The 25,456-nt window shown below is 39.0% G+C and overlaps 1 protein-coding gene across 2 annotated transcripts in view; it reads left to right on the top strand.

The window, feature by feature from the left end:
* Gapvd1 (GTPase activating protein and VPS9 domains 1) overlaps window positions 1-25,456 on the top strand; it is a 61,551-nt gene that overhangs the window by 17,411 nt on the left and 18,684 nt on the right. For both annotated transcript variants that reach the window (XM_067783711.1, XM_067783712.1), the window contains exons 2-5: window positions 172-398; window positions 13,994-14,140; window positions 15,221-15,657; window positions 22,026-22,945. In XM_067783711.1, the coding sequence (XP_067639812.1) occupies window positions 252-398; window positions 13,994-14,140; window positions 15,221-15,657; window positions 22,026-22,945 (1,651 nt within the window). In that variant the 5' untranslated portion in view covers window positions 172-251. The remainder of the gene's footprint in view (window positions 1-171; window positions 399-13,993; window positions 14,141-15,220; window positions 15,658-22,025; window positions 22,946-25,456) is intronic.

Raw genomic sequence — 25,456 nt, 5'->3', positions numbered from 1 at the left:
TGGGCGTTATGTTTTCACTCCGCTCGCCAAAGCTGACACGTTTAGAAGAAATTCAGCCGATCGTTTTATTTTATTTGCATTCTCATATAAATTGTGTTGATTAATTGTTTACACAGAACTGCATAATAAATGTTTAATATTATTAGTAAATATGTACTTTGTTTAATTTAGTTACATTGTAATGTGAATATAAAGCGAGAAACCTTGAGGAAATCACATAACAAACAAAAACCTAAGACAAATATTTAGAAATGGAACCGAACTCTGAAGATAATCTTCTAGAAATAATGGATTTGGCGCGTACTTTGCGCCAGGAGCAGCTATTTATACAACAAGAGCAAGCTGCATTTGGGCAATTTACAGAATCGTTGTCGGAGAGCTCAAGAGCCATAACAAAGGTAATTTGAATTATACACTATCATGTATCGTTTGAAATCGTATTATTTTATATCACATCATATCATTCTATATCACGTCATATCATTATATATCACATCATATCATAGTTTATTAAACAGCTTCAATCACATCATATCATAAAGTTTCTGTCATCATATAAATAGCGTTAGTAAAAACTCCAACTTGATTACTAATCCTTATTTTTGGTATGTATAGGCTAAATAAATAAATAAATAAATTCCGAACAAAAATGGACAGCCTTAAATTAATCGTAATCGCGCAATCAATCGATTTATCATGTCATCCGCCTTCTGTTTAGCAGTGACCTACAATTGTTGGAGCTCAATTCCGAACGTTATTTTTATTTTTAATGACACATTAATTACTGAGCTGTCATAGTTAGCACTCTTCACTGTTTCTGGACTGACTCAATTTGGTTTATATGATTTTGATAACTCGAAGATCAAACACATGAGCCATAATAAAGAATAGAACATACTAACGACGTGTAAAGGATCTTGGTGAGATAAGGGTCGTCAAGCTCTTTAGCCCACCTTTTGATAAATGCGAGTACACCAAATGCTTTGTTTATAGCAGTTGAAATATGTAAGTTAAGGAGCCCAAGGACTAGGGCTCCAAAAAGTTAAAGTTGGGGGCCGCCCCGCGGCCCCATTGCAACCTGAAAAGATCCAAATAAAAATAGGTTTTTCCGCTTAACAATATTTACCATTTATTTCCGTTCAATGTCAAAAACAGACTGACTTTATCATTAACTTAAACTAAGCTCTAAGCTTCTACATTAATCTAAGTGATTTCATAATTGCTGACACTGCACTTCCCACGATTGGCCAAAATAATATTTTATCGCTTGCGTGGCGAATCACACGGCTTGCATTTTGTCCGCATATCATATCGCTTACGCTGCAGTTCCCATGGATTGCATTTTGTCTGCTTACGCAATATGATATCGGATCAATTACCTACGTTGGCTTTGCTTGTGTTTGTTGAAGTGTGGTGTCAGCACATTCTTACAAGTAAGTGTGTCTGCCCCCTTGTTGAGTACCCCCCCTTTAAACATCTGCGTCCCGCAGATGAGCTCCTTTTTCAGAAGGATCCTTTGCATGGCTTGGCTGGTCCTGATCTGTGGTCTGATTTAGTCTAGGAAAGTTGATTGTAGTAGTGAGTTTTCTCCAGATAATGTAGCATACGGCTGCTAGAATGGCCAAGCAAGAGCGTCAAAAATTAGCGAAAAGTGAAAATTATTGCCAAGTTGTTTAAGCTGATTAATATTTTCCATGCTCAGGCCGTGAATGTAGTTAAGGTTCAATTTTAGTCCTTCGCTCGTAATGTTTACCAAGGGCGGTGGCAGGGCCTGCGCTGTGCGTACTGATCTGCTGGTGAATGTTTGATTTCCCACCGTGACTGTTTCGTTGTTCAAAATAATGACGTACGTTCCATTTAGGGTTGTGGAGTAGTTCTTCCCTTGTAATAGGCCTTCAAAGTTTGTAACAAATATTGTTGAGTCTGTGATCATCTCGACGGTTTTGGTGTTTGTTGTCTGGTTCAAAGCGGCATTTGGCATCGCCACCTTTAACTAGCCTAGCTAGGCACCCGTTTTCCCGTAGTTTAGTCAGGGATTTGGGAGAAAAAATTGTTGTGTTGCTGATCGAAGGGCAATCCTCGTTCACCCCGAACGTTTCAACTTCGTTTATTAGCATTTTTTTATAGCTGAGGTCAACGTGTTGTCCTTTTATAACAGCGGCCCGTGTTATTAGGAGTCGGTAGCCATCTGGTTTTACCTTTGGCATTGAGAGTACGTACAAAAGTGTGCTACCGTTTGAATACACGGAGGCCGACCCGTACTCTATGGCTTCAATGGTGTTCTGATATGGTAGGGAATCTTCCGCCATTATGAGCCTTCCAATCTCGTCTCGATCAAGAAGATTTGTGTTGATTACGCCAGATTTCGCCATTTGGCACGCTTGGACGACTTCTGACACCTGTTCCTTCAAGATAAGGACTTTGCTTAGGTCAAGAAGTTCGATATTCTCCTCGCTAATGTTTTTGCTTATAGCGTTAATGTGGAGCATCGCTTCGTTTGCTTTCTCGATTGCCTCGCGGGTACCGTTGAATAGTTTTTCGTTGACCCGGTACTGGTGATTGTTGTTTATTATCACGTCATTCATGCTTCGAAGAATATAGTCCCAATCCGCTGCATCTGGAGACCCAGCTATCCACTTCCATGCTGAACCAATCCAGTCAATGGAACGTACCCTTCGTGATTTGCTTATTTGTAGTTCGTCGAGACGCAGCTTAGTTTGATTTAGGTGGAATTGTAGCACAGTCCGCACAGCCCTGCTTGTAATATCGTGCTCTGTTGACTCCATCAATTTGACCAAAGCCGTGTTGAAGTAGTTTAGGTCGACCACATGGACTAAACTGAAGTGTCCGTTCAGGATCCAACCACGCCCGTGCTCAATAGTTACCAGTGGGGAGCCATAATTGTAGATGTTGAGGCCGTACACGCCAGATATTAAAAATAAACTGTGTTCCATTATGGAGAGAAAAAAAACTCATTAGTGTTGGTAAGATTAGTATTGACCATTTTTTGTTTTTAGGCACTTTTATTATTTATCCCAGGGACGGTGAACTAATAATAAATGGTTACATAATGTAAATCTTGTTTTCTTTTGTATTTTTTCCTTTTATTATTAAAGAACATTTTATTGTATAATAAAAAAAATCTTTCCACACTAAGGGAAGAGTTAAAAAAATAAAATTTTGTGTGTGCTTTTTTGAATTTTATTATTTTATTTATGTGTTTTTTGTTGCGTTTAAATGTATTCCTATATCCTACCACCGTCCCCGGCTACCCATCGTGGTACTTGGAAGGTCCACAGGATCCGAGAGCATGGATATGAAAGGGAGGTAGTTTGTAATTCTTTACTTTTGTTTGAAAGGTAGCGTTAAAGGCTACTACCCTTGGATCCTGCCGCCTTACAAAAACTCGTGGTAAAGAAGCTGAGGAAAAAGGATAATATTTCTAAGGATTACTGAAATGTTTCCTCTTTACCCCCTTCTTTAAAGTTTTTTATGTTTTTTTGTTTATTTTTTTTTTCTATTTGTCTAATTTGCCTTTTTTAGTAAGCGCATAATTAGTTTTTTGTTGTGGACAGATTTCTTCTTAAGAAAAAAAATTATTTTTTATTTTGCCTCTTTTATTAAGCGTGTAATTAATATTCTTGTGGGCAGATATTGCTTCATTAAAAATTTTTTTAACGAAAAATCGTTTCCTCTGTTTTTTTTTGTATTTTTTTGTTGTTTGTTTTTTTTTTTTTTTGCAATATTTTATGTTGCCTCTTTAATCGCTTATGTTGTTGATCTTGAAATTGACGCCTTTTTGGCGTCGTCTGTGCTATAGAATTTCAAATCTTTGGGTCCCTTATTGGGACATCTTTTTGTTGTTGACTTCCCGTGGTGACCTTATTATCTTTTTTTTTTTTTTTTTTTTTTTACCTTATGTTCGCGTATTTTTTATCTGCGCTTTATGAAGCCTTTTGCCAGTGTCTGTGAGCAATGTCACTGTATTGTCCTTACCAACCGTTTCCTTTTTGTAAAGTGCCTTTTGTTTTGATTTTATTTGTTTATCCCTGACGTAAATCTCATCTCCTGGCCTAAATTCCTTAGCTCTTTTCCTTTTTTTATTCAATCGGAGATTTCTTAACTCCTGGTTTCTCTTGATTTGTTCCCTAATCTCCTTGTGGACCCTACTTTTGAAGTTGGTTAGGCCTTGGTAGTTAATTCTTTCGGTTCTGTTGAAAAATATGTCGCTAGGCTTCCTCTTCGTTACAGAGTGTATTGTTGTGTTGTAACGATCGACAGCAATATACACCAATTCCTTTGGTCTAGCGTTATTTATTTCCTTCCGGAGGCACCGATAAATCTCAATAATGGTAGAGTGGAATTTTTCGATCTGGCCGTTTACTTCACTTCTTTGAATTGGAGTCTGATATAGTTCGATTCCCAAACCTCTTATGTAGTTACATACCAATGGAGTCATAAATCCCCTCTCATTGTCGGTGACTATCTCCTATTGTGAAATAGTGTATTACTTTGGTCAGTTTAGCGCGGAGAGTGACGGATGCTTTATTTTTAATGTGAAAAAGCTTGGCAAATTTTGAAAATTTGTCTATGCAAGATAAAAATGTCTCGCCTTGAATTTCAAAAATGTCCACATGCACTATTTCGCATGGATATTTCGGCACTGGAGTCTCTTTTATCGGTGGTACTGCCGGATGCCTATCATACTTGTTAGCAAGGCAGGTTTCACAGTTAGAAGTGAAATTTTTTATCTTACTAGCCATTTTGGGAAAATAATACTTTTCCAAGATTTGTTCCCTATTTTCTTTTGAGTTTCTATGGGCCCTCCTATGTTCTGTCTCTATTATACCGCAAATCCTATCCTCGTTGGCCACATCCTCGACCACCCTCTGAGTTATCCTAATTTTGTATAAAAGGAAATGTTCTATATATACTTCTTGTAGGAGTTGCAAGTAACTTTCTGGAATCTTTATTCCATTTATGAATGCTGGGTTTAGGCGTTCCTTCAAGGCTTCGGTTAAGCTGGCCTTTTCAATTATATCTAGTCTAACATAATGACGAGTGAATCCTGGATGTGGGTTTTCAACACAAGTCATTGCATTCCCCTCCGTAAAAATTATTTGGTTTCGGAAAACGTTCAAAGGGGCTTCAACGTGTGGTCCGAAGAATCCTGTTCAGCACTGTGAACTGTCCCCTCGTCACTTCTAGCTTCTGTTGGTGCATCGTTGGGTTCCGACGGTGCTGTCAAATGGTTTGCCTGGCATGGAATTCTGGAGAGAGCATCCGCCACGACATTCGATTTACCAGGAGTGTAAATCAATTCGTGGTTATACTCTTCTATTCTAGCCTTCCACCTCTTCAACTTGGCGTTATAGTTTCGACTTCCTAACGCAAAAGTGAGAGGCTGGTGGTCAGTGAAAATTCTAACTTTTTTCGCCCCATAGAGGTAGGATCTCAAGTTGTCTAGAGCCCAAACTATAGCCAACATTTCCTTCTCGTTTGTGGCATAGTTTTCCTCTGTTCTGCTTAAAGATCTTGAGATGTAGGCGATGGGTCGATCTTTCCCTGTTTCTCCTTGGGATAGCACCCCACCAATGGCATAGTTTGAGGCGTCGGTGGTAAGGTTGAACGGTTTTTCGAAATCTGGAAATGCGAGAATATCTGAGGAAACGAGTAGTTTTTTTAGAGTATCGAAGGCCTGAAGGGCCTCGGAATTCATTTTGATACGCACTCTTCTAGATTGGTTTGCCTTGACCTGCGAATTCTCACCGCGTGTGAGATTGGTCAAGGGTTTAGCAACCTTAGCGTAATCTCGAATGAACTTTCGGTAATACGACGTCATTCCCAAAAAGCTTTTTAGTTCCTTAAGCGTTTCTGGGGGTGAGAGGTTCTCTACAGCTTGGACCTTTGAAGGATCTGCCTTCATCCCGTCGGATGTTATTACATATCCCAGAAATTCTACTTCCGTTCTCATAAACTTAGTTTTTTCCAAATTCACTCTCAAATTAGCATCCGCAAGCCGTTTAAACACTATCTCTAAATTTACTAAATGTTCGTCGGTACTTTTTCCAAAGACAATAATGTCGTCGATATACACGTAGCATATCCTCCCTATATACTCCTTAAGAACGTCATCAATCATTCGCTGGAATATAGCCGGAGCGTTTTTTAACCCAAAAGGTAATCTCAGAAATTCGTACTTTCCATTCATTGTTGAAAACGCTGTTTTGGGTATATCTGTTTCTTTCATTGTGATTTGGTGAAAGCCTGAGGTCAGATCTATAGTTGTGAAATATTTTGCGTTCCCTAAACTGGCCAGCGTTGCATTAATATCTGGGATAGGATAGGCGTCTGGTACGGTAACTGCATTCAGACGTTTGAAGCCCACTACCATTCTATACTGCTTTTCACCAGAGGGTTTGGGTTTTTTCGGAACTACCCAAATAGGAGAATTGTACGGGCTTTTGGATGGTCGTATAATTCCTTCTTCAAGCAACTCAGTAATTTGTTTTTCTACCTCTTCCCTCATGTTTGCAGGATATGGGTAACTTTTCGTGTATATGGGCTCATTCGTGGTAGTCTTTATCTCAGCTCGAACTGTGGTTTTAATATTTGATTTGATGTTAAGTGGACCGAACAAATGAGAATACTCTTCTATCATGGCTTTTAGGCTTGGGAGAATTGCGTCGGGTATATCGTCAGTTTCGAAAAAATTTAGGCTTCCTACGACTTTGTTTTTGAGCGGAATTCTTATATTGGGATCTATTGTAAGGACATGTTTTTTCCTGTCTATGACGGCACCCAGTTCTTTGAGGGTGTCATCGCCTATTATCCCATCAAACGAGCTTAAACCAGGAAGTGCGTAAAAGGTCACCATAGCTTCGTTACCAGCATTTTGGAAAAATCTCCCACTGATTTTTTTGTTTATTACTACAGGTCCTGCTACGGTGGTTACTGAGACAGGTGGATTGACTGGGACTGTATTAGTTGCTAACTCAGGTCTTATAAAATTTTTATTTGCCCCTGTGTCAACTAAGAACTTTAGGGCTACTTTGTTTGGTGTCAAACAAGTGAGATAGGGTATACTGGATTGCGCGGTAGTCCTCATATGAAATAGGCTGGTGGCTCGTCCGCCATAAAATTTACCTGCTGGAAGTTGTCTTCTGTCGATTCAGCATACGTCGAAGGTCCGCTTTCTACATCTGCGCTGTTGGCTTCCATGTTGTAGAGCCTCTGCTGTTTGGGCATCTTTTCAATCGATGATGCAGGTCCCCTTTTGAAGGCGTTGTTATTCGTCGGTCGGTTCATGTAGTTCACCTGTCCGGTTTGAACACTGTCGTCGACATCCATTCTTTCCGCAGGTTTTGGGGCTGCGGGTCTAGCAAGAGGTGCGGTGTTCGTCCCTTGATTGCCTTGGAATCTGTTGTAGGATGACCGGCCGTTCCCTTGAGTATTGTTCCGATTCGTCCAGTTGTATGTAGACCGTGATCGAGGAGGTAACGGTGGTCTCTGAGTAACTTGCGACAGGGTATTGGTGGGGACAACTACTCTATTTGGAGTGTTTGCATGGACTATTGTGTTCCTTAACGTTAGGTTCTGGATGTCAAGGCAGGCCGTGTACGCTTCTGGCAGTGTTTTTGGCTTCTGCACTATAAGCATACGCGACAATTCTGGACTGATGCCCCGTATGAAAACATCGAGTGCCCTGTTACGGTACGTTTCCACAAGGACCGACACGGTTTCCTGGCTATAGTCATCGCACTTGATTTTGTTCACTATTAGAGACAACTGATGATTGACCGTTGCGTAGAAATCATCTAGTTTTGAACCTCTCTGATCTAGCTGATTCAGTTGGTGCTCTAAAGTCCTAATGTCCCTTTTGTCTGCGTAATGCAGCGATAATACCCTTTTTATTTCTACCCAATCGCTATCGAAAACATTATACGCTACCAGTGCTGCATCGGAAAAGCCACGGATTTTTTGCCTAATATGTTGTAGGATGGCACGATACAGGGGCCTTTCCTTGACGATATCGTAGTCCGACAGAATTCCTTCAACGCTGTGAACCCAAGAGATGTATTGAGAAGGGCTGCCTTCAAAAACTTGCAGCTCCTTCACGCAGTCGGGAAGTCTGCCAATATCCTTTAGGCTCCGACAGTGGTGTTCGCACCGCTGCCAATACCCCCTGTGGCTGCGTTCTTACGCCACTCTGTTCTACTCTCCCCAATCGCTCATCGATTCTGGCAAGATTTTGTTCTAAACTCGCGTTATTGCATTCAATTTTCCCTAGCCTAGAGTTCAGAGCAACACCGTTGCTTTCTATACCCCCAAGGCGTGTCTCAAGCCGCCTAATCTGATCGAGGAGAGCATTGATGCCCCCATTAAGTTCATTAACTTTCGTGGCTAAAGCGTCCATTTCAGATAAAAAAAAATTTAGTTTGAGATTAAAAAATATATTTTTAAATTTTAATTTGGCACATGGTGGCTCTTTAAAAATTGTTTTTATTTTTTTTTTTTGTGTTACTGGCGTTCGCGATCACCTGACGGGATAGTCCTTATAGCACAGACGATTTGTTTGTTTTTTGTTTTAGTTTTAAGGTTGTCCTTACACTTTGACAGTTTCCTGCAAAGAAAAAAAGGACTTTAGTTACATTTGTGAAACTTTTACTGTGTTCTTATGGCAACGGCGACATGTACCAAGTTGGCGTTTCACAGTACATTAGTCTTTAAATAATTATGGTTTTGGTCAGGGGAGGCTGTGTCACTCCTTTTTAGTCGTCGACAATCAGATTGAAGGCAACCTACTAACGCACAGTTGCTCCACAACGCTCTGGACATATTGCGAATCTTTAGCGTGTTCTTATGGGTACGCTGAAAGCATCGCAAGTAACGAGTGACCGTTTCCAGTGTGTGCTGATGTGTACCCTGGAAACTCCACAAAAGGATAAGCCGGCCCAAGTGTGTTCTTATGTGTACGCTCGGGTTAACTTTTAAAGCCGGCCCAAGTGTGTTCTTATGTGTACGCTCGGGTTAACTTTTTCAGAAGGAAATTTTTGCCGTATCCTGAAGGGAGCGGCAAGTTGCATATTGCAAAAAAAAAAAATTTTTTGTGTACATGACACGGTCACAGGAGTCGTTAACCATGTTTCGGCCTTTGGTATGGTGAGGTCCGTCCTAGAAGTATAGGTATACGGACTCACCCAGCCAGTGTAATTATACGTGCACTTGGAATAGCAATAGTGGGGCCGTAGGATAATTCACTTATAAAATGTTTCAATTTTCGTGTTGAATTTTATTCGCGCGCCAGAGGATCTTAGGGGTCACAGGCTCGCTTCTTTTAATATTATTCCTGTATAACCCTCTGAGGGCTTTTAGGAGTGGACGTAGTAATTTATTGCGTGTAGCATCACTTTTCACTCAACTTTTTGTTATTCACTTGTTTTTTTTTTATTATTCGTTTTACCTCTCCTGGGGAGAGGAGCTTTTATACCCTGGAGGGTCCCGAAGGGAATCGTAGAGTTAAGCTATCGTTATAACCGGAGGGTCCCCTCGAAGGTGAATCTCGGTTTTGGTATTTTCGTTATTGGCTGTACAAGCCTTAAATTATCTAAGCTGAGGTCTTGCCTCTCTATATATTTTTTTATTCCTTTATCGGTAAAATTGCTATTATTATTTTTTTCTTAGCACTCCACTATCACTATCACTTTGTCACTAATCACTATGGACCTCACATTTAAGGAGGTCCTTTTTGAAGGACCCACTTGCCAGTGGGTCCCTGCTCGGGCGCCAGTTAAGGAGCCCAAGGAGTAGGGCTCCAAAAAGTTAAAGTTGGGGGCCGCCCCGCGGCCCCATTGCAACCTGAAAAGATCCAAATAAAAATAGGTTTTTCCGCTTAACAATATTTACCATTTATTTCCGTTCAATGTCAAAAACAGACTGACTTTATCATTAACTTAAACTAAGCTCTAAGCTTCTACATTAATCTAAGTGATCTCATAATTGCTGACACTGCACTTCCCACGATTGGCCAAAATAATATTTTATCGCTTGCGTGGCGAATCACACGGCTTGCATTTTGTCCGCATATCATATCGCTTACGCTGCAGTTCCCATGGATTGCATTCTGTCTGCTTACTCAATATGATATCGGATCAATTACTTACGTTGGCTTTGCTTGTGTTTGTTGAAGTGTGGTGTCAGCACATTCTTACAAGTAAGTGTGTCTGCCCCCTTCTTAAGTTGTATGTTAAAATTTAATTAGATCAAAAACACCTAGATCATTTATTTATTTATTTTTTTATTTATTAATTTAAGCCAATTAAAAAACAATCTTATAGGCTAATTATAAAAGTATGAAGTAGTTTACAATGTTAATATAAATTACCTAAAATACTCAGACAACAATCTTTCGAACAAGAAAAATCTATCTCATAAAATTTAGAAATTCTATTGAACTCAATTAAGGCTCTAGTATTTGGAGCATTCCGCGCATAAAGAGCCCTAAGAACACCAATATGAAAAAACTTAGAAGCACGAAGAGCTCTAGCCGGAATATTAATGAAAACCCTCTCAAGGAGCACAGGGCAATCAACAACCCCACGTAACAAATCGAAAACGAACGACAGCGATAAAATTGTCCTCCTGTCCTGCAATGATTTTAAGCTAATCAATAAGCAACGAGCTTTATAAGTCGGGATAGGACCCGAGAACCGCAGACTGCATAATGCAAAGTGTACGCATACTTTTTGCATTCGTTCAATTCTTGCAACATGACAGGAATAATACGGAGACCAGATGAAACCAGCGTACTCAAGTTTGGATCGCACAAACGCGGAATATAAAAGCTTTAGCGTATATGGGTCACTGAAATCCGAGCCATGACGCCTAACAAAAGCTAGCATGGCATACGACTTAGAAATGCACACATTAATATGACTTTAAAACGAAAGCTTCGAGTCAAATATTACTCCCAAGTCCTTAATTTCACTAACCCGCAACAGGGTCGAGTTTCATATTTGATACATGGTATCAATCATGTTGACACGCTTCGAAAAAGTTATTTGAAAGCACTTTTTAGGTTAAGTGATAACCGATTATTATTACACCACTTACTTATTTATCCAAAGCTTCTTGCAACAATACCGCATCATGAAGGCTATGAATAGGCAAGTATATCTTAAGGTCGTCTGCATACAGCAAGAATCTTACTTTAGAGAAGCAAGACCGGATATCATTAATAAACAAGACAAAATAAAAAGCGGACCCAGGATGCTATCTTGTGGAACACCGGAGCAAGCAACGAATGGATGAGACCTAACACCCCCAGCGGGTTAGGGGGTCAGAATATACCCGCGGTAGGTATGCCTGTCATAAGAGGCGACTAAAATACCAGATTCAAGGGGCTGTGTAGCGCAAACCTTCTGGTTGCCAGCGCAATATATAGCTTCTCCAAACCCAATTGTCAACCTCACCTATCCGCGGCGAATCCTGTTTCACCAACAGGCGAGGCTCTGGCGACCCCAAGCTCTTCATGGAACTTGGTGGTGGGGAGGGAGGGGATGGCCTGAAGGTTTAATGTGGCCATATAAATCGTTCCCGAGAAGGTCGGGCTAGCACCTTAATGGTGCTGTGGTACCGAAGCGTACCGGATCTGTATCCGGCAAAGGACCATCACATCGATAACACTCCCAAAGCCTTCGGGGAGCAACCTTATCGCTACAACAGCAACAACAACAACCTAACATCATCGTTCCCGAGATGGTCGGGCCAGCACCTTAATGGTGCTGTGTTACCGGAGCGTATCGGATATGTATCCGACAAAGGACCATCACATCGATAACACTCCCCAAAGCCTTCGGGGAGTAACCTAATCGCTACAACAACAACAACAACAACCATCGACTACAACCATGCAACGACGATTCAATAAGTAGGATTCAAACCAACTCAAAAATACTGAGTGAAAGCCCGAACAGGCTAACTTTTTAATCAAAATAACATGGGAGACCCGATCGAATGCCTTGGAAAAGTCAGTATACACAGCGTCAACCTGATATCCTGCCTGAAAAGCTGCGAGGCAGTCATCAGAGAAAATAGTCAAATTAGACACAGTTGAGCGTCCTGAAAAAAATCCATGTTGCTCTGGACACACAAAATTCTTAACACAGAAACGTAATTTATCTTGGATGATACATTCAAAGAGCTTTGCCATGGTGGAAAATTTTGAAATGGGCCTATAATTAGTCATATCATTTTTATTGCCGCCCTTGAAATTAGGTGTAGTGAACGCTAATTTCCACGCATCAATAAAAGTACCTGTAGATAACGAATTATTAAAAATTAACAACAGTGGATAGACTAGGAAATCACATTGTTTAAACAAAATTGCAGACAAACATCGATATCGGTACTCGTCGACGTCTTAAGCCGAATAAGCCCATTAAGAACATCTTCCTTAGACAGTACTAGATTACCGAAGTCAATGGAAGCCTGAATATTAAAAGTAATATTATCATGATTGTCAGAATCAGAAGTGAAATTGTTCATAAAGTATTCAGCAAAAAGATTTGCAGCGTCCTCCGTCAGCTTTTTCAGCAAGAAAAAGAGGGCGGAATATTCTAAACTGATTTCTTTGAGTTGACAAAGTTCCAAAATGATTTTGGGTTTGATTTAAGGTTTTCTTCAAAATTTATCCAGCCACGCGAATTTCTTTTTTTACATCGGTAATACGTCCTAAAGGGGTTCTATTTAGTATATAAGTTGTTAAAACTGACTTCACATAGCGAAAAGTCATTTGCTTACATTTAGAGCCATTCAAAACAAGTTAATTTGCTGTACACCACCTTTGAAATGAGTCCAAATCGGTCTGTTGATGATCAAGACAGGACGAGTCCGTGGGCAGATATGTATAACAAAGTTTAAGATAAGTGTAAGATAATATTTGGTAAGTCATATAGGAATAACGGAAACAGTAAAGAACCCAAATGGCCATCCTGAGGTACGCCAGATGTTACGGCAATTGACATTGAAAAATTTTTTTTAGCAAAACTCGGTGAGTCCTACCATTCAGATACCTCGCAATCCAATATAAAAAATGCTTAGGAAAACCACGTAGACCAAGTTTGTGATGAACAAAGTCGATTGCTTTGAAAGTCGGTATAAATGACATATGTTTTTTGCCATCCATAACTAGAGAAGTAAATTCGGCCAAACCATCTTGACAAGTTGATAATAAAGAACTACATAGATACTGAAGGCGGCATGTAATTATCTGCTAAAAAGTATTAGGAACAGCTGAGAGTTTAGCTATGCCCCTGTAATTCTCAATATCAGACCTATCTTCTATCTGAATAAGCGAATAATAAACAGTTGCTTTCAAATTGATGGGACTGATGCAATTTAATAAATAATTTTAAGATCGGCTTAGATAGATTCAGAGCACAGTACTTTAGCACGCAACTAGGAACACCATCTGGATCCGGAGAAAATATCATTTTCAATGCAAGAAGTCAATAAAAAATGGTATTTTTGTCAATGAAAAAGTTTAAAATGCAATTAGAACTTTCTAAGATATATGGACAGTGGCCTGATATGAACACAATTGGATGAACAAGTCGACTTAAAGAATTCACCAAATGAATTCGCAATGTCCAGATCTGAATTAGCGCTCTTGGAAACATTAACAAACAGCATGTTAAGTAACCTTTATAACATTGCCAGTTCAGACGTTGGAAATTGAATCGCGTAACTTAATATTTTGAAAAGTCCGTAGATATGCCAAATCGTTTAACATAAAAAAACCTTTTAATATTGTTTTGCCCGGGATGTACATAAATATCTATCACTTAATATCGCATTTAATTCAATAAAGCTCAACCTATTCTCCATTTTGTTATCATTTCATTTTATTAAACTCCATTGTATTTCATTATATTTCTTATTTCTTTGAACATTTTACTAAAAAATGTCCATTGTTTACATTTAAATTTTACAGTTGGCTTACATTTGTGCACAACAAAGGCAAAATCTGAATGATTTAATCACGTCGCGACCGGAGGTGGGCCCAATTATTTGTTGCCGTCGTGCAAAGAGCTATGAAAATGCTAAATATATTGATGCGAAGAAAGTGCTGGATTATGAGGTGAATTCGACTACTTACATACATATCGCTCATTTACTTCAATAGTGTCATAACTCAAAAAACACAATTTTCCAGCAGAGTCATTCAAAGATTTTAACTGCCAAATCGCACACTAACTACAAAAGAGTCATAACTTAAAATTTTTCAAAATCGGTTTTTTCCATAAACCAATTCACAGTACACATCTCTAACTGCCCCTTAATTTTCGTTGTCATTATTTTCTTCTTTAACTGGAAAATTACCGTTATGCCAGTTTTGGTGTTGATTGCATCGCTTGCGCTGTATCAACTAATGAGTACTATTTTTATTTGTGTCAATGTGCGTAAGAACAGGTGAACAGTTTTTTACGCATAAAGCGTATTATTTTAAATTCTGACTATCTTGTTGCAAAAAAGTTTTAACTTTGTTGTGTATTCATCAAAATTGTGTCTTTTTATACGTAAAGAGTAAGTAAATTTTTCTGTTAAAGAGGCATAATTGGATATAGTACCAAAAGTAAAATAAAAATATTTCAGTCAAATAGTCATAATTCAAAATTACTATATATTTTGTCCGTAAACAAATAATTACAACAAAATTTCGTCAATTCATTTTATAAAGAAGGTCTCCTTTGTAAAACTGGATTTCAGTATAACATTACAGACGTTTTCACATAAACCGTTTTTCTTCTCTCCTGAACATTTACATTTTTCAAGTTGTGACTCTTTTGTAGTCAGTGTGCGATATGTTTCGCATATAAAGGTATATTTTCATTTGTATAGCACGGGGTAAATTTGTAACTGATCACAAAGATTTTTTTATACAACATAGATCATGTCATTGGGTACGTTTATATGTTATTAACTCAAAAGTCATTTTTTTTGAGTTATGACACTATTGAAGTAAATGAGCGATATGGCTACTTAATTGAATAGAAGTATGGCTCATTGAAAAAATATTCGACCAATTGTTGGAATCGTACATATTCAATTTTGAGTTACTGTACAATATTTTAACATACATATTTATATTTGCTTGCTTTCAATTGTTTTTATTCAATTTGTTTAATTTCACATTTTTTCATGCTCTATTTCACTGCAGCATGCTATTGCCTATGAAGAACTCTTCAATCACCTCTATCGTTCACCTTATCTACTTGCACTTTCACTGGCCACTGGCGATCGCATTGCGGAGATAACACCACAGCACCTCAGCTATGTCATACATACAATATCGTCAGGTCTATATGGTAATGCCATCAATACAAAGGATGTGGAAATGATTTTAAAACTTTTACGTGAATTAATTGAAATACAAATTGTTGTCAATGAAAATCCACGCAATTTGTTGCGTGCAAATTCATCGGCATTTGCACGTCTCTATCATCGCTTGAATGAGTCGATGTTTTCGGCAAAAATCTTTCTCACGGCAGCATTATTCGAACCGATAATGGGTGTATTGAGTGATATTGATAGCATATTAGATGTGGATCCAAATAAAGTGGTGGAGAACTTTAGCAGTAAAGAGCGTTTAAAAAGGTAAATGAATAAAAAAAAAAATGTAAGGCCCGATAACCTCCGAAGAGATCTAAGGCCGAACTTCTCTTCCAATTTGCGTCGTGCTCCTATTGATTTTCCCTACAAATCGGCCGGACGGGACCTACAAGTTTTATGCCGACTCCGAACGGCATCTGCAAGGCAGATGAGTTTTCACTGAGAGCTTTTCATGGCAGAAATACACTCGGAGCGCTTGCCAGACACTGCCGAGGGGCGACCACGCTTATAAAAATTTTCTTCTAATTTAAAAACCTTATTTCTAAAATTTTGATGGTGCTTTGCCCGGGGTGTGAACCCAGGGCATACGGTGTGGTAGGCGGAGCACGCTACCATCACACCACGGTGGCCGCCACGTCGTTCGTCTAAGCATACCAATCTCAAAAAAAGGTCTAGAGGGCACTAAATCACTGAAACTTTCTAGAGTCTCAGTCTTACAACAGAATACACGAAGAATAATACTTTGCATTAAAAGTTTTCAGTATAATCACCCTTATTGTCATTGTCGTCACTGAACGACAACGACTCACGAGGACGTTTTAAATTCGGTATTGCCATCGTCGTTTTGATAACTATTGGCGACTATCGACGCATGTTTGGCATTGGCTTAGCAAATTTGTTGTCGTCGTCGCCCTCACACGACGCCATTTTTGTCGACGCTGTTTTTACTGACGACAGAAGACTAATTTGTAAGTAAAACATTTCTTTTTTAACTAATTAAATACACAAACATGTACCTAATATGCATTTTTTTTTTGATATTCAAAAAGAAAATAACGAGTGCGCAACAATTCGAGGTTCTTGTAGCTGAGCTAGAAAAAATCGGAGTTATTTCTGATTTTTTTTTTCTATTGAGTCTAAGCTCCTCTTTTTAATTATCGTCACTAGAGCTCGCGCTACTGTTATAACAAAACCATTTTGTAAAATCTTGAAATGAAATATTTAAAGAAATCTCAAATTGCGAAAAAAGATACAGAAATAGTAAAAAACTAACAGCTGATCCAGAAATGGCAGAAATGGTATATTTTCCTTTCGTTTTATCGATAAATTGTCGTCGTCGTCTCAATAAGCTCAGCCAATACCGTTTGGTGTCGAAGTGGCGAATACGTCGATACGATGTGACGTCAACTGAAAAACGACGACGATGTCGACGACGACAATGACAATAAGGGTGAATAATTGTCTCTCTGCTTTCTATCTGCTACCAAAAATAATATTCATGAAAACGACGAACTGCTATAGACGAATGAACTAGCAACATTTTAGCAAAAATTGACATCAGGCTGAGTCTTTCAGAATCATCCCAAAAAAATAGTTGTTCAATATTGTTGTAGCGCTTCGATGTCAAAGCACAGTTGTTGTATACTTATTTGGCGCTTGACAATTTAAATGGTTTTGGCTGTCCACAAATCTCGACACCCACTTTTATTTTTGCCACCTTGGAAATCATATCACACTTGGAATATCATATTACATGTTGCGGCTATCGCTTTTTATTTGTTAAGAGCCGTCACTCTAACGTTTGCCAATTTTCTCGATGTTTTCTCAAGATAGTCACTAGTATTTTGTAAGATACATTTATAAAAGAGATTTTAGGCCGAGCTTCTCTTCCAATTTGCGTCGTGCTCCTTTTAATTTATCGTACAAGAAATACACTCCAAGTGCTTGCCAAACACTGCCGAAGGGCGACCCACTTAGAAAAATTTTCATCTAATTGAAAAAAACTTGTTTCTAAAGTTTTGATGTTGCTTTGGCCAGGGTTCACCCCAGAATCTCCGGTGTGGTAAGCGGAGCACGCTACCATCACACCACGACGGTCGCCTAAAATCTCTTCGGAGGTTATCACACCTTACATTTTTTATACTCAGCTGAGCAGAGCTCACAGAGTATATTAATTTTGTTCGCATAACGGTACCCCGTAAAGGCATAAACTAATCGAGATAGATATAGACTTCTATATATCAAAATGATCTGGGTGAAAAAAGAAATTGATTTAGCCATGTCCGTCCGTCCGTCTGTCCGTCCATCTGTAAGCACGATAACTTGAGTAAATTTTGAGGTATCTTGATGAAATTTGGTATGTAGGTTCCTGGGCACTCATCTCAGATCGTTATTTAAAATGAACGAAATCGGACTATAACGACGCCCACTTTTTCGATATCGAAAATTTCGAAAAACCGAAAAAGTGCAATAATTCATTACCAAAGACGGATAAAGCGATAAAACTTGGTAGGTGGGTTGACCTTATGACGCAGAATATAAAATTAGTAAAATTTTGGACAATGGGTGTGGCACCGCCCACTTTTAAAATAAGGTAATTTAAAAGTTTTGCAAGCTGTAATTTGGCTGCTGACTATTTGATGTTGGGTTACACCCGAACTTAGCCTTCCTTGTTTTTATTTACATTTGCTTATTAAAATCTTTTATTGAGCTCTAGGCCACACAAATATATATAAGTATCGACAATCAAATGTTCCTAAAGATGACTTGAAACTGAGGTCGAAATATCGACAACAATAAAATCAAATATTTTATACTCAAAATCAAAACCGTTTTTTGACTTTTTGATATATATATTTGTGTGGCCTAGAGCTCGAATAATAAGCAACAACATTAAGGCCGGTAATAACTACAAAAGAAACAAGTAAGGAAGCCTAAGTTCGGGTGTAACCGAACATTACATACTCAGCTGAGAGCTTAGCTGCGTTGGTTTCGTAGATGGTTTTTAAGTGGTTTTTAATTCCATATCACATACGTTTGGGAAATATCGACCAAATTGTAGACCAAGAGTGACATTTTTGGAACGATTTTCCTTCATGCTTGGTCAAATAAGGGAAAATCACCATGTAGGAAAATGAACTTAGGGTAACCCTGGAATGTGTTTGTATGACATGGGTATCAAATGAGAGGTATTAAAGAGTATTTTAAAAGGGAGTGTGCCTTAGTTCTATAGGCGAACGCCTCTTCGAGATATCGCCATAAAAGTGGACCAGGGGTGACTCTAGAATGTAGTTTGTACGATATGAGTATCAAATTAAAAGTATTAATGATGGTTTTAAAAGGGAATCACCATGTTTCATCCCTTTTATAGTATTTGGTATAGAACTATGGCATGTTTTCATTTTTCGAAATTTTCGATATCGAAAAAGTGGGCGTGGTCATAGTCGGATTTCGCCCATTTTTAATACCAAGATAAAGTGCGTGCAGATAAGTATGTGAACTAAGTTTAGTAAAGATATATCGATTTTTGCTCAAGTTATCGTGTTAACGGCCGAGCGGAAGGACAGACGGTCGACTGTGTATAAAAGCTGGGCGTGGCTAAAACCGATGAGTTGAATGTTGACATAATTTACTTATATACTGTAAAGATATTAATTTTTTGTTAAAATTTGACTTTTAAATTTTTTTTTTTAAAGTGGGCGTGTTCGTCATCCGATTTTGCTAATTTTTATTTAGAACTGTGAGGACCAAATAAATCCTCATTAATTTGGCCCACACAAAACGACCCCACAACATATTTGACACGACATTAACACAACAAGTGGCCACAAAAGGCTCTAGCAACACGATCAACCGACCAGTCTCAGCAACACAACGAGCGGTCGCAACATTTAAGAGCAACACGGCCAACCAACAAATCTCAGCAACACAACGAGCGCTCGCAACATTCAACAGCAACACGGTGACCATGGCAACGCAACCATTTGAGCTAGCAACACCAAACACAACAGCCATAAAAGGAGCGACACAGCAGCACAGCAGTTAGTCAGCACGGAGCTGTGGTCGTGACCAGAGCTACTAGCGAAGTATATCCCTATTGCAGTTGACCTTCTCTATGCAATAGGAATCCACTTCATAGGAGCGAGTCGTGGAATGGTGATTGCGGTTGACCTTCTCTACGCATCACCCCCAGAGACCAAAGGCCCCGCCACAGTAACGCGCAGCCGCGACAGGTGACACCCGCTCACCTCCGTCAGTAGAAGTACGCCGGCAGAGGCCGCAACAGAGCGGCAACGCACGTAAACTAGCGCGGCAGCAAAGCGCAGAAGAGGTCCGCCGACGCACAACGTAACCAGGGTAAGCCAGTGCGAACCGCGGCAGCAGAGGTACGCCGACAGAGGTCACGTCAACGCGGCGACGCATAGCGCAGCAGAGGTACACCGACAGAGTAATACAAGTAAGCGCCGACGTAGGACGCGACAGAGCATCGCCTCAGCAATACAAGTAAACGCCGACGTAGGGCGCGACAGAGTATCGCCCAGCAAATACGAGTAGACGCCGACGCAAGGCGTGGCAGAGAATCACCCAGCAACCAGCAATACAAATAGACGCCGACGCAAGGCGCAGCAGAGTAATACAAGTAAACGCCGACGTAAGGCGCGTCAAGGCACCGACGCCACATACTAACGGGATCCGTCTAACGGAACACGGCGACAGAGCATCGCCTCAGCAATACAAGTAGACGCCGACGTAAGGCACGACAGAGCACCGCAGCAGAGAGAGACGCCGTCATAAGGCGCGTCAAGGCACCGACGCCACATACTAACGGGACCCAGCTAACGGAATGCGGCCGGACCGCTAAGGCCCGCCACCGCAATCAAGGATACCGCAAGATAATCCAAGTGAAATTGAAAATGAAGTATACAAACACGTTTTATTTTATATTATAGAATTTAGAACCAATAAAGAGAGTGAAGTTTTTTATATTAAATCGATTTGCAAGGTGCCCCTTTAATACAAATTTATTGTAAACGAACCCTGGGCACGGCGAGTATACCCCAGCAAATATCAAAGAAGCAACAGGGCACGAAAAAGCTTCGTTAAAGACCACATATAGTAATAGGAGTACCGTTCCTGCCAAATTTCATCATGATATCTTCAACGACTGCCAAATTACAGCATGCAAAACTTTTAAATTACATTCTTTTAGAAGTGGGCGGTGCCACGCCCATTGTCCAAAATTTTGCTAATTTTCTATTCTGTGTCATAAGGTCAACCCACCTACCAAGTTTTATCGCTTTATCCGTCTTTGGTAATGAATTATTGCACTTTTTCTGTTTTTCGAAATTTTCGATATCGAAAGAGTGGGCGTGGTTATAGTCCGATTTCGTTCATTTTAAATAGCGATCTGAGATGAGTGCTCAGGAACTTACATACAAAATTTCATCAAGATACCTCAAAATTTACTCAAGTTATCGTGTTAACGGGCGACGGACGGACATGGCTAAATGAATTTCTTTTTTCGCCCAGATCATTTTGATATATAGAAGTCTATATATGTCTCGATTAGTTTATGCCGTTACAGGGTACCGTTATGCGAACTGTCAGCTCTGCTCAGCTGAGTATAAAAAGAGTTGGTAAAATTTATTGAAATAAAGAGAAAATCAAAACGTTACAGTTTATTTATCGCTTTAATACCTGCTTGGAGGAGGAAACCCTGTTAAATTCGTGAAATTAATTTATATCGTCTTAGTAACTACAAAACATGGAATTAGTTACATTTTGGCGAAAGACGATACAATTATCAGAAAATTGCTGGCTGTATACCCCATTTTCGTGGCGTATTTGTGTTTATTTTAGTGATTGCAAATCGTATTTGTAGTCCGATTTGGCTCATATTTGGAACACATAATACATACAAGAACAGAAAGCGACCTATGAAAAAAATCACCGCCAGGTGACGCAAGGATCGAGATATTCAAAAAATCGCATTTGTGGTCCGATTTGGTCAATATTTGGAACACATAATACATACAGTCCGGTAGAAGTGACATCAAAATATTTTGTAGTACGTGGCGCAGAGTCGAGTAAAGTCTTTGGAAGCATTATGTATTGAGGACTTAGATTGTAACAAATTGTCAGGAAATAGTCCTTGTAATAATGAGTCACTAAATGAACTAAATAGAATGAGAAATAATAGGCAAATAAATAAAGACTAAAAACTTGAAAAAAAAATAAATAAAAAAAAAAATGTTTAAGCTTTATTGAAAAAATGGACGCGTCAAATTTCTATTGATAGTCATATATAAGACCAACTGAACCTTAATAAGGTTATGGTACACCTCACATTTTTAGAATTTTCACGCGCCCAACGCTTTTATTTAATTGTCTGATCAACGCCCTAGATTGATGAGGAGTGTGATGACTAGTACCTAGGACCTACCTAATTATTTTCTAGCTTATAGTATTATTATTACTTCAAGTAAATATTGTTTTCAATAAAACCGTTTAACTTAAAATTTTTTGTTTAATTATTTTATTTTGTATTTCATTGCATTAATTATAATAATTTGAATATGTTAGCGGTACCTTTATATAAATATATTAAACATATTTTTCTCTTGACCTTCCAGATTTGGCGCTGAAGACTCAAATGATTATCAAGAGAATATCAACAAATTCCATAGCGACACAATAATAAAACTTCACGCCATGGCAAAGTCATTTATTGACAGCTTAACTTTTAATTGGTCACTATTCCCTTCAACCCTCCGCTGGCTGGTGCAAACAATGTCACACCAACTGAAACAATCGCATTTTTCGGATAAAATCATCAATGAAATTATCACTGATATGGTATTCACACATTTCATTTGCCCCGCCATAGTTAGTCCAGACGTCATGGGTATCATTGATGCGCCAATACCAGAGCAAGTTCGTTTCAATCTAATACAAATTGGTCAAATCATACAAATGCTTGCATTAGCCAAACATGATGATGTTGATGCCAAATTTTCGCAAATACATGCAAAATTCGAAGCAAATATGGTTTCAAATTTAATCGATTTGTTATTGATGAGTCAATCAGGCGAAGATGTGGTAGCCATACTCTCACAGCAAAGCGATTTTGATCGTTCACATTTATTGAGCACACAAAGCGAATTAGCATATTTTGTAGAATTCTATCGTATATTGATGGCCAATAATGAATTTGAACCACCAGCAGAAGAACGAAAGAAATTGGAAAAAACTCTTTCGCATTTACCAGAATCAGCAGAAGCGTGCCAACGTTTGCAAACGAATGGTATTGGTGGAAGTGAGGCTTCAAGCGGTGCAGCGCCTGCGGTTAATGGCGAAGCCGCGAGTAGTAATAAAGAACGTGCCAAACAAGGTTTCATGGGTTTAAGTAAAGCAACTAAGAGTAAAATTGCTAAAAGTATGAGCTTTAATACAACGAATAATAATGGCGCGACGATGTCCCTCGATGGAGCAGTAGCAACCACCAATGGGCCGACGAATGGTAGTGGTGGTGGTCACACTGGATTGGGACAAGGTATTGTACTGTTTTTGTCCATTTTATATAAAGGGTATGTTTTGTATTAACTACTTTTAACTTAAATTGCTTTTCTGTTAACTTTACTTAATATTCGCAGTAATTAAAAAGAGGATTACTTTCGGCGGACGTAATAACCCATTTTAACCAACTTTTTTAGATAGTATTATAACACAACTAATTAAACGTCTTTAGTTAATTAGTAGCTAGTATATTTTATAACTATTTATGTTAGTGATTAGAATACATGCCAAGGTTATTCGCCTCTTTCATTTGTGGCTCCCGAAACTTAGGGCTTCATTCTGTATTGCGAACGATATCTCAGACGAGCAATTCGCCTCCAAACGATTTAGTCTAGGAATAGTATTCTTCAGTGGCTGATTTACAGGGGTGGGGGTTCGGGGTCAAAAAGGTCCGAAAAATACTGTAACGAATTTACTTGCAAATCCTCTTATTTGCAACCTTCTGCTAAGTTCGAATCACTAAACTGTTGAATAAATAACTCCAATATTTAATAATGCAAAATGGCCTTTATTAAAGTACTTCACAATAAATAACTCTACTATTGCCCGACAGATTGCGTGCTTAATCAAAACTGATTCTAGCGCCTCTACTATTGCTGCCTTTTATACTCATTGATTTCCTCGTTGCATCTTCTAGGCGCTTCTTTTCTGGAATCTACTAGTTGGTTATCTGTTATAATTATAACTACACATGTACGTGTATAGCTTCTCTCACAGCTCATGCGCGTGTGTTTGACACTTCCCCAATTATATTGCATAGGTAAGATATCTGCATGTGTTTGTGCATTGCTTCTCTGCTGCGTCTACGTACATATGTGTAGACATAATGATTGAATTATTGATGTGCATCAAGTCACTGCTTAGCATCGGCTTAGAGATGGCAGTACCCCTTAGTGTTGCTAATATTCGTAATAATACTTTAAATTTGCTTCAGCTTGTAAAATGGGCATCTCAAGCTTGATAATTACAAAATTGAAGAAGATGGTGTAGATGTGAAGTATTTTTCGTACCTTTTTTATGACATGAAAATTGGTCGTAGCCAGTGAAATATGGCTGTATATTCAAGCTTTAAACACATACAGCATAAAGAAACTAATTTTTCCCATAACAATTTCCCAGCAATCGCTTAGGTTTTTTGAAAAACTCTTCTAGTACTTCGTTTACAGAAAGTGGTGTATCAATATGGATATTCAATGAAGCGAGTCCATTCCAACGTTCTTGACTCATTGTACTCCGCAAGTATGATCTTTTGAGGGCAAAAAATGTGGGTTCTGGTGTTGCTGTCGAAACTGGTAGAACGGCTAATATGCGCAATATCTTATTTACATGTTCGAAAGCATTTGGATCCGCCATCTGAAGAAATAAGATAAATAAGAAATATAATAATAAGAAATTCTGTCCATCGACTCGCCTTCTCCACATTTTGACTTCCATTGCAAACTCGGTTTTGGAACAATTCACAACACTTTCATAAAATTGATGCAGTTTATTGCATTTTTCAGTGTTGTATTCCTTTTGTAGGGGGAACAAAACACCGAAATTTTCGAAAATTAGTTGATGTTTCATGTAACGGCTCTTAATATGAGTTATGAATGCATCAAGGAATGGAATATAGAATGCGGTTCTATAATAATCTTCGACGCTCTGTATCAACATTGCATCTATTTAATTGATGTTTACTGATGCTCTCTCAAGGGCTTGCCAGCGCATTATATAGCTTATCCAACCCAATTGTCAACCTCACCTACCCGTGGCGAATCGTTATTCATTAACAGCCGAGGCTCTGGCGACCGTGAACTTCTGATTGATCAAGGGGGTGGGAGGGCGGTATGGCCTAGAAGGTTTCATGTAGTCATATCAAATCGTTTCCCGAGATGGTCGGGCTGGTACCTTTATTGTGCTTGTTACCGGATCGTACCGGATCTGCATCCGGCAAAGGACCATCAACATCGCTAACACTCCCCAGGGCCTTCGGGGAGTGTCCTTATCGCTACAACAACAGCAGCGTTTGGAATTGCACGCTAGAAATAGAAGCTTGAAACTGAGAAGCTTGTGCTGAGGTCTTGTCGTTTTTCCCTTCTGCTATCTCTTCAAAGACTTCGAATATTGCTGGCTGAAGTTCAATGTAAGTGGATACCGCTTCATGACATTGGCCCCTCTTGTTGGGCAGACGCTTTACAATTTTTGTCTTCGACTTTCTTTTTATACCCAGCTGTACTTGTACACAGGTTATTATAACTTTGATTGGATAACGGTTGGTTGTACAGATATAAAGGAATCGAGATAGATATAGAATTCCATATATCAAAATCATCAGTATCGAAAAAAAATAATTTGATTGTGTCATGTCCGTCCGTCCGTGCGTCTGTCCGTCTGTTAACACGATAACTTGAGTAAATATTGAGATATCTTCTCCAAATTTGGTACACGTGCTTATCTGGGCCCAGAATAGATTGGTATTGAAAACGAGCGAAATCGGATGATAACC

The sequence above is a fragment of the Eurosta solidaginis genome, chromosome 4, assembly GCF_040869045.1.
Source record: "Eurosta solidaginis isolate ZX-2024a chromosome 4, ASM4086904v1, whole genome shotgun sequence".
Classification (NCBI taxonomy): domain Eukaryota; kingdom Metazoa; phylum Arthropoda; class Insecta; order Diptera; family Tephritidae; genus Eurosta; species Eurosta solidaginis.
This window is presented reverse-complemented; position numbering and strand designations above follow the sequence as displayed.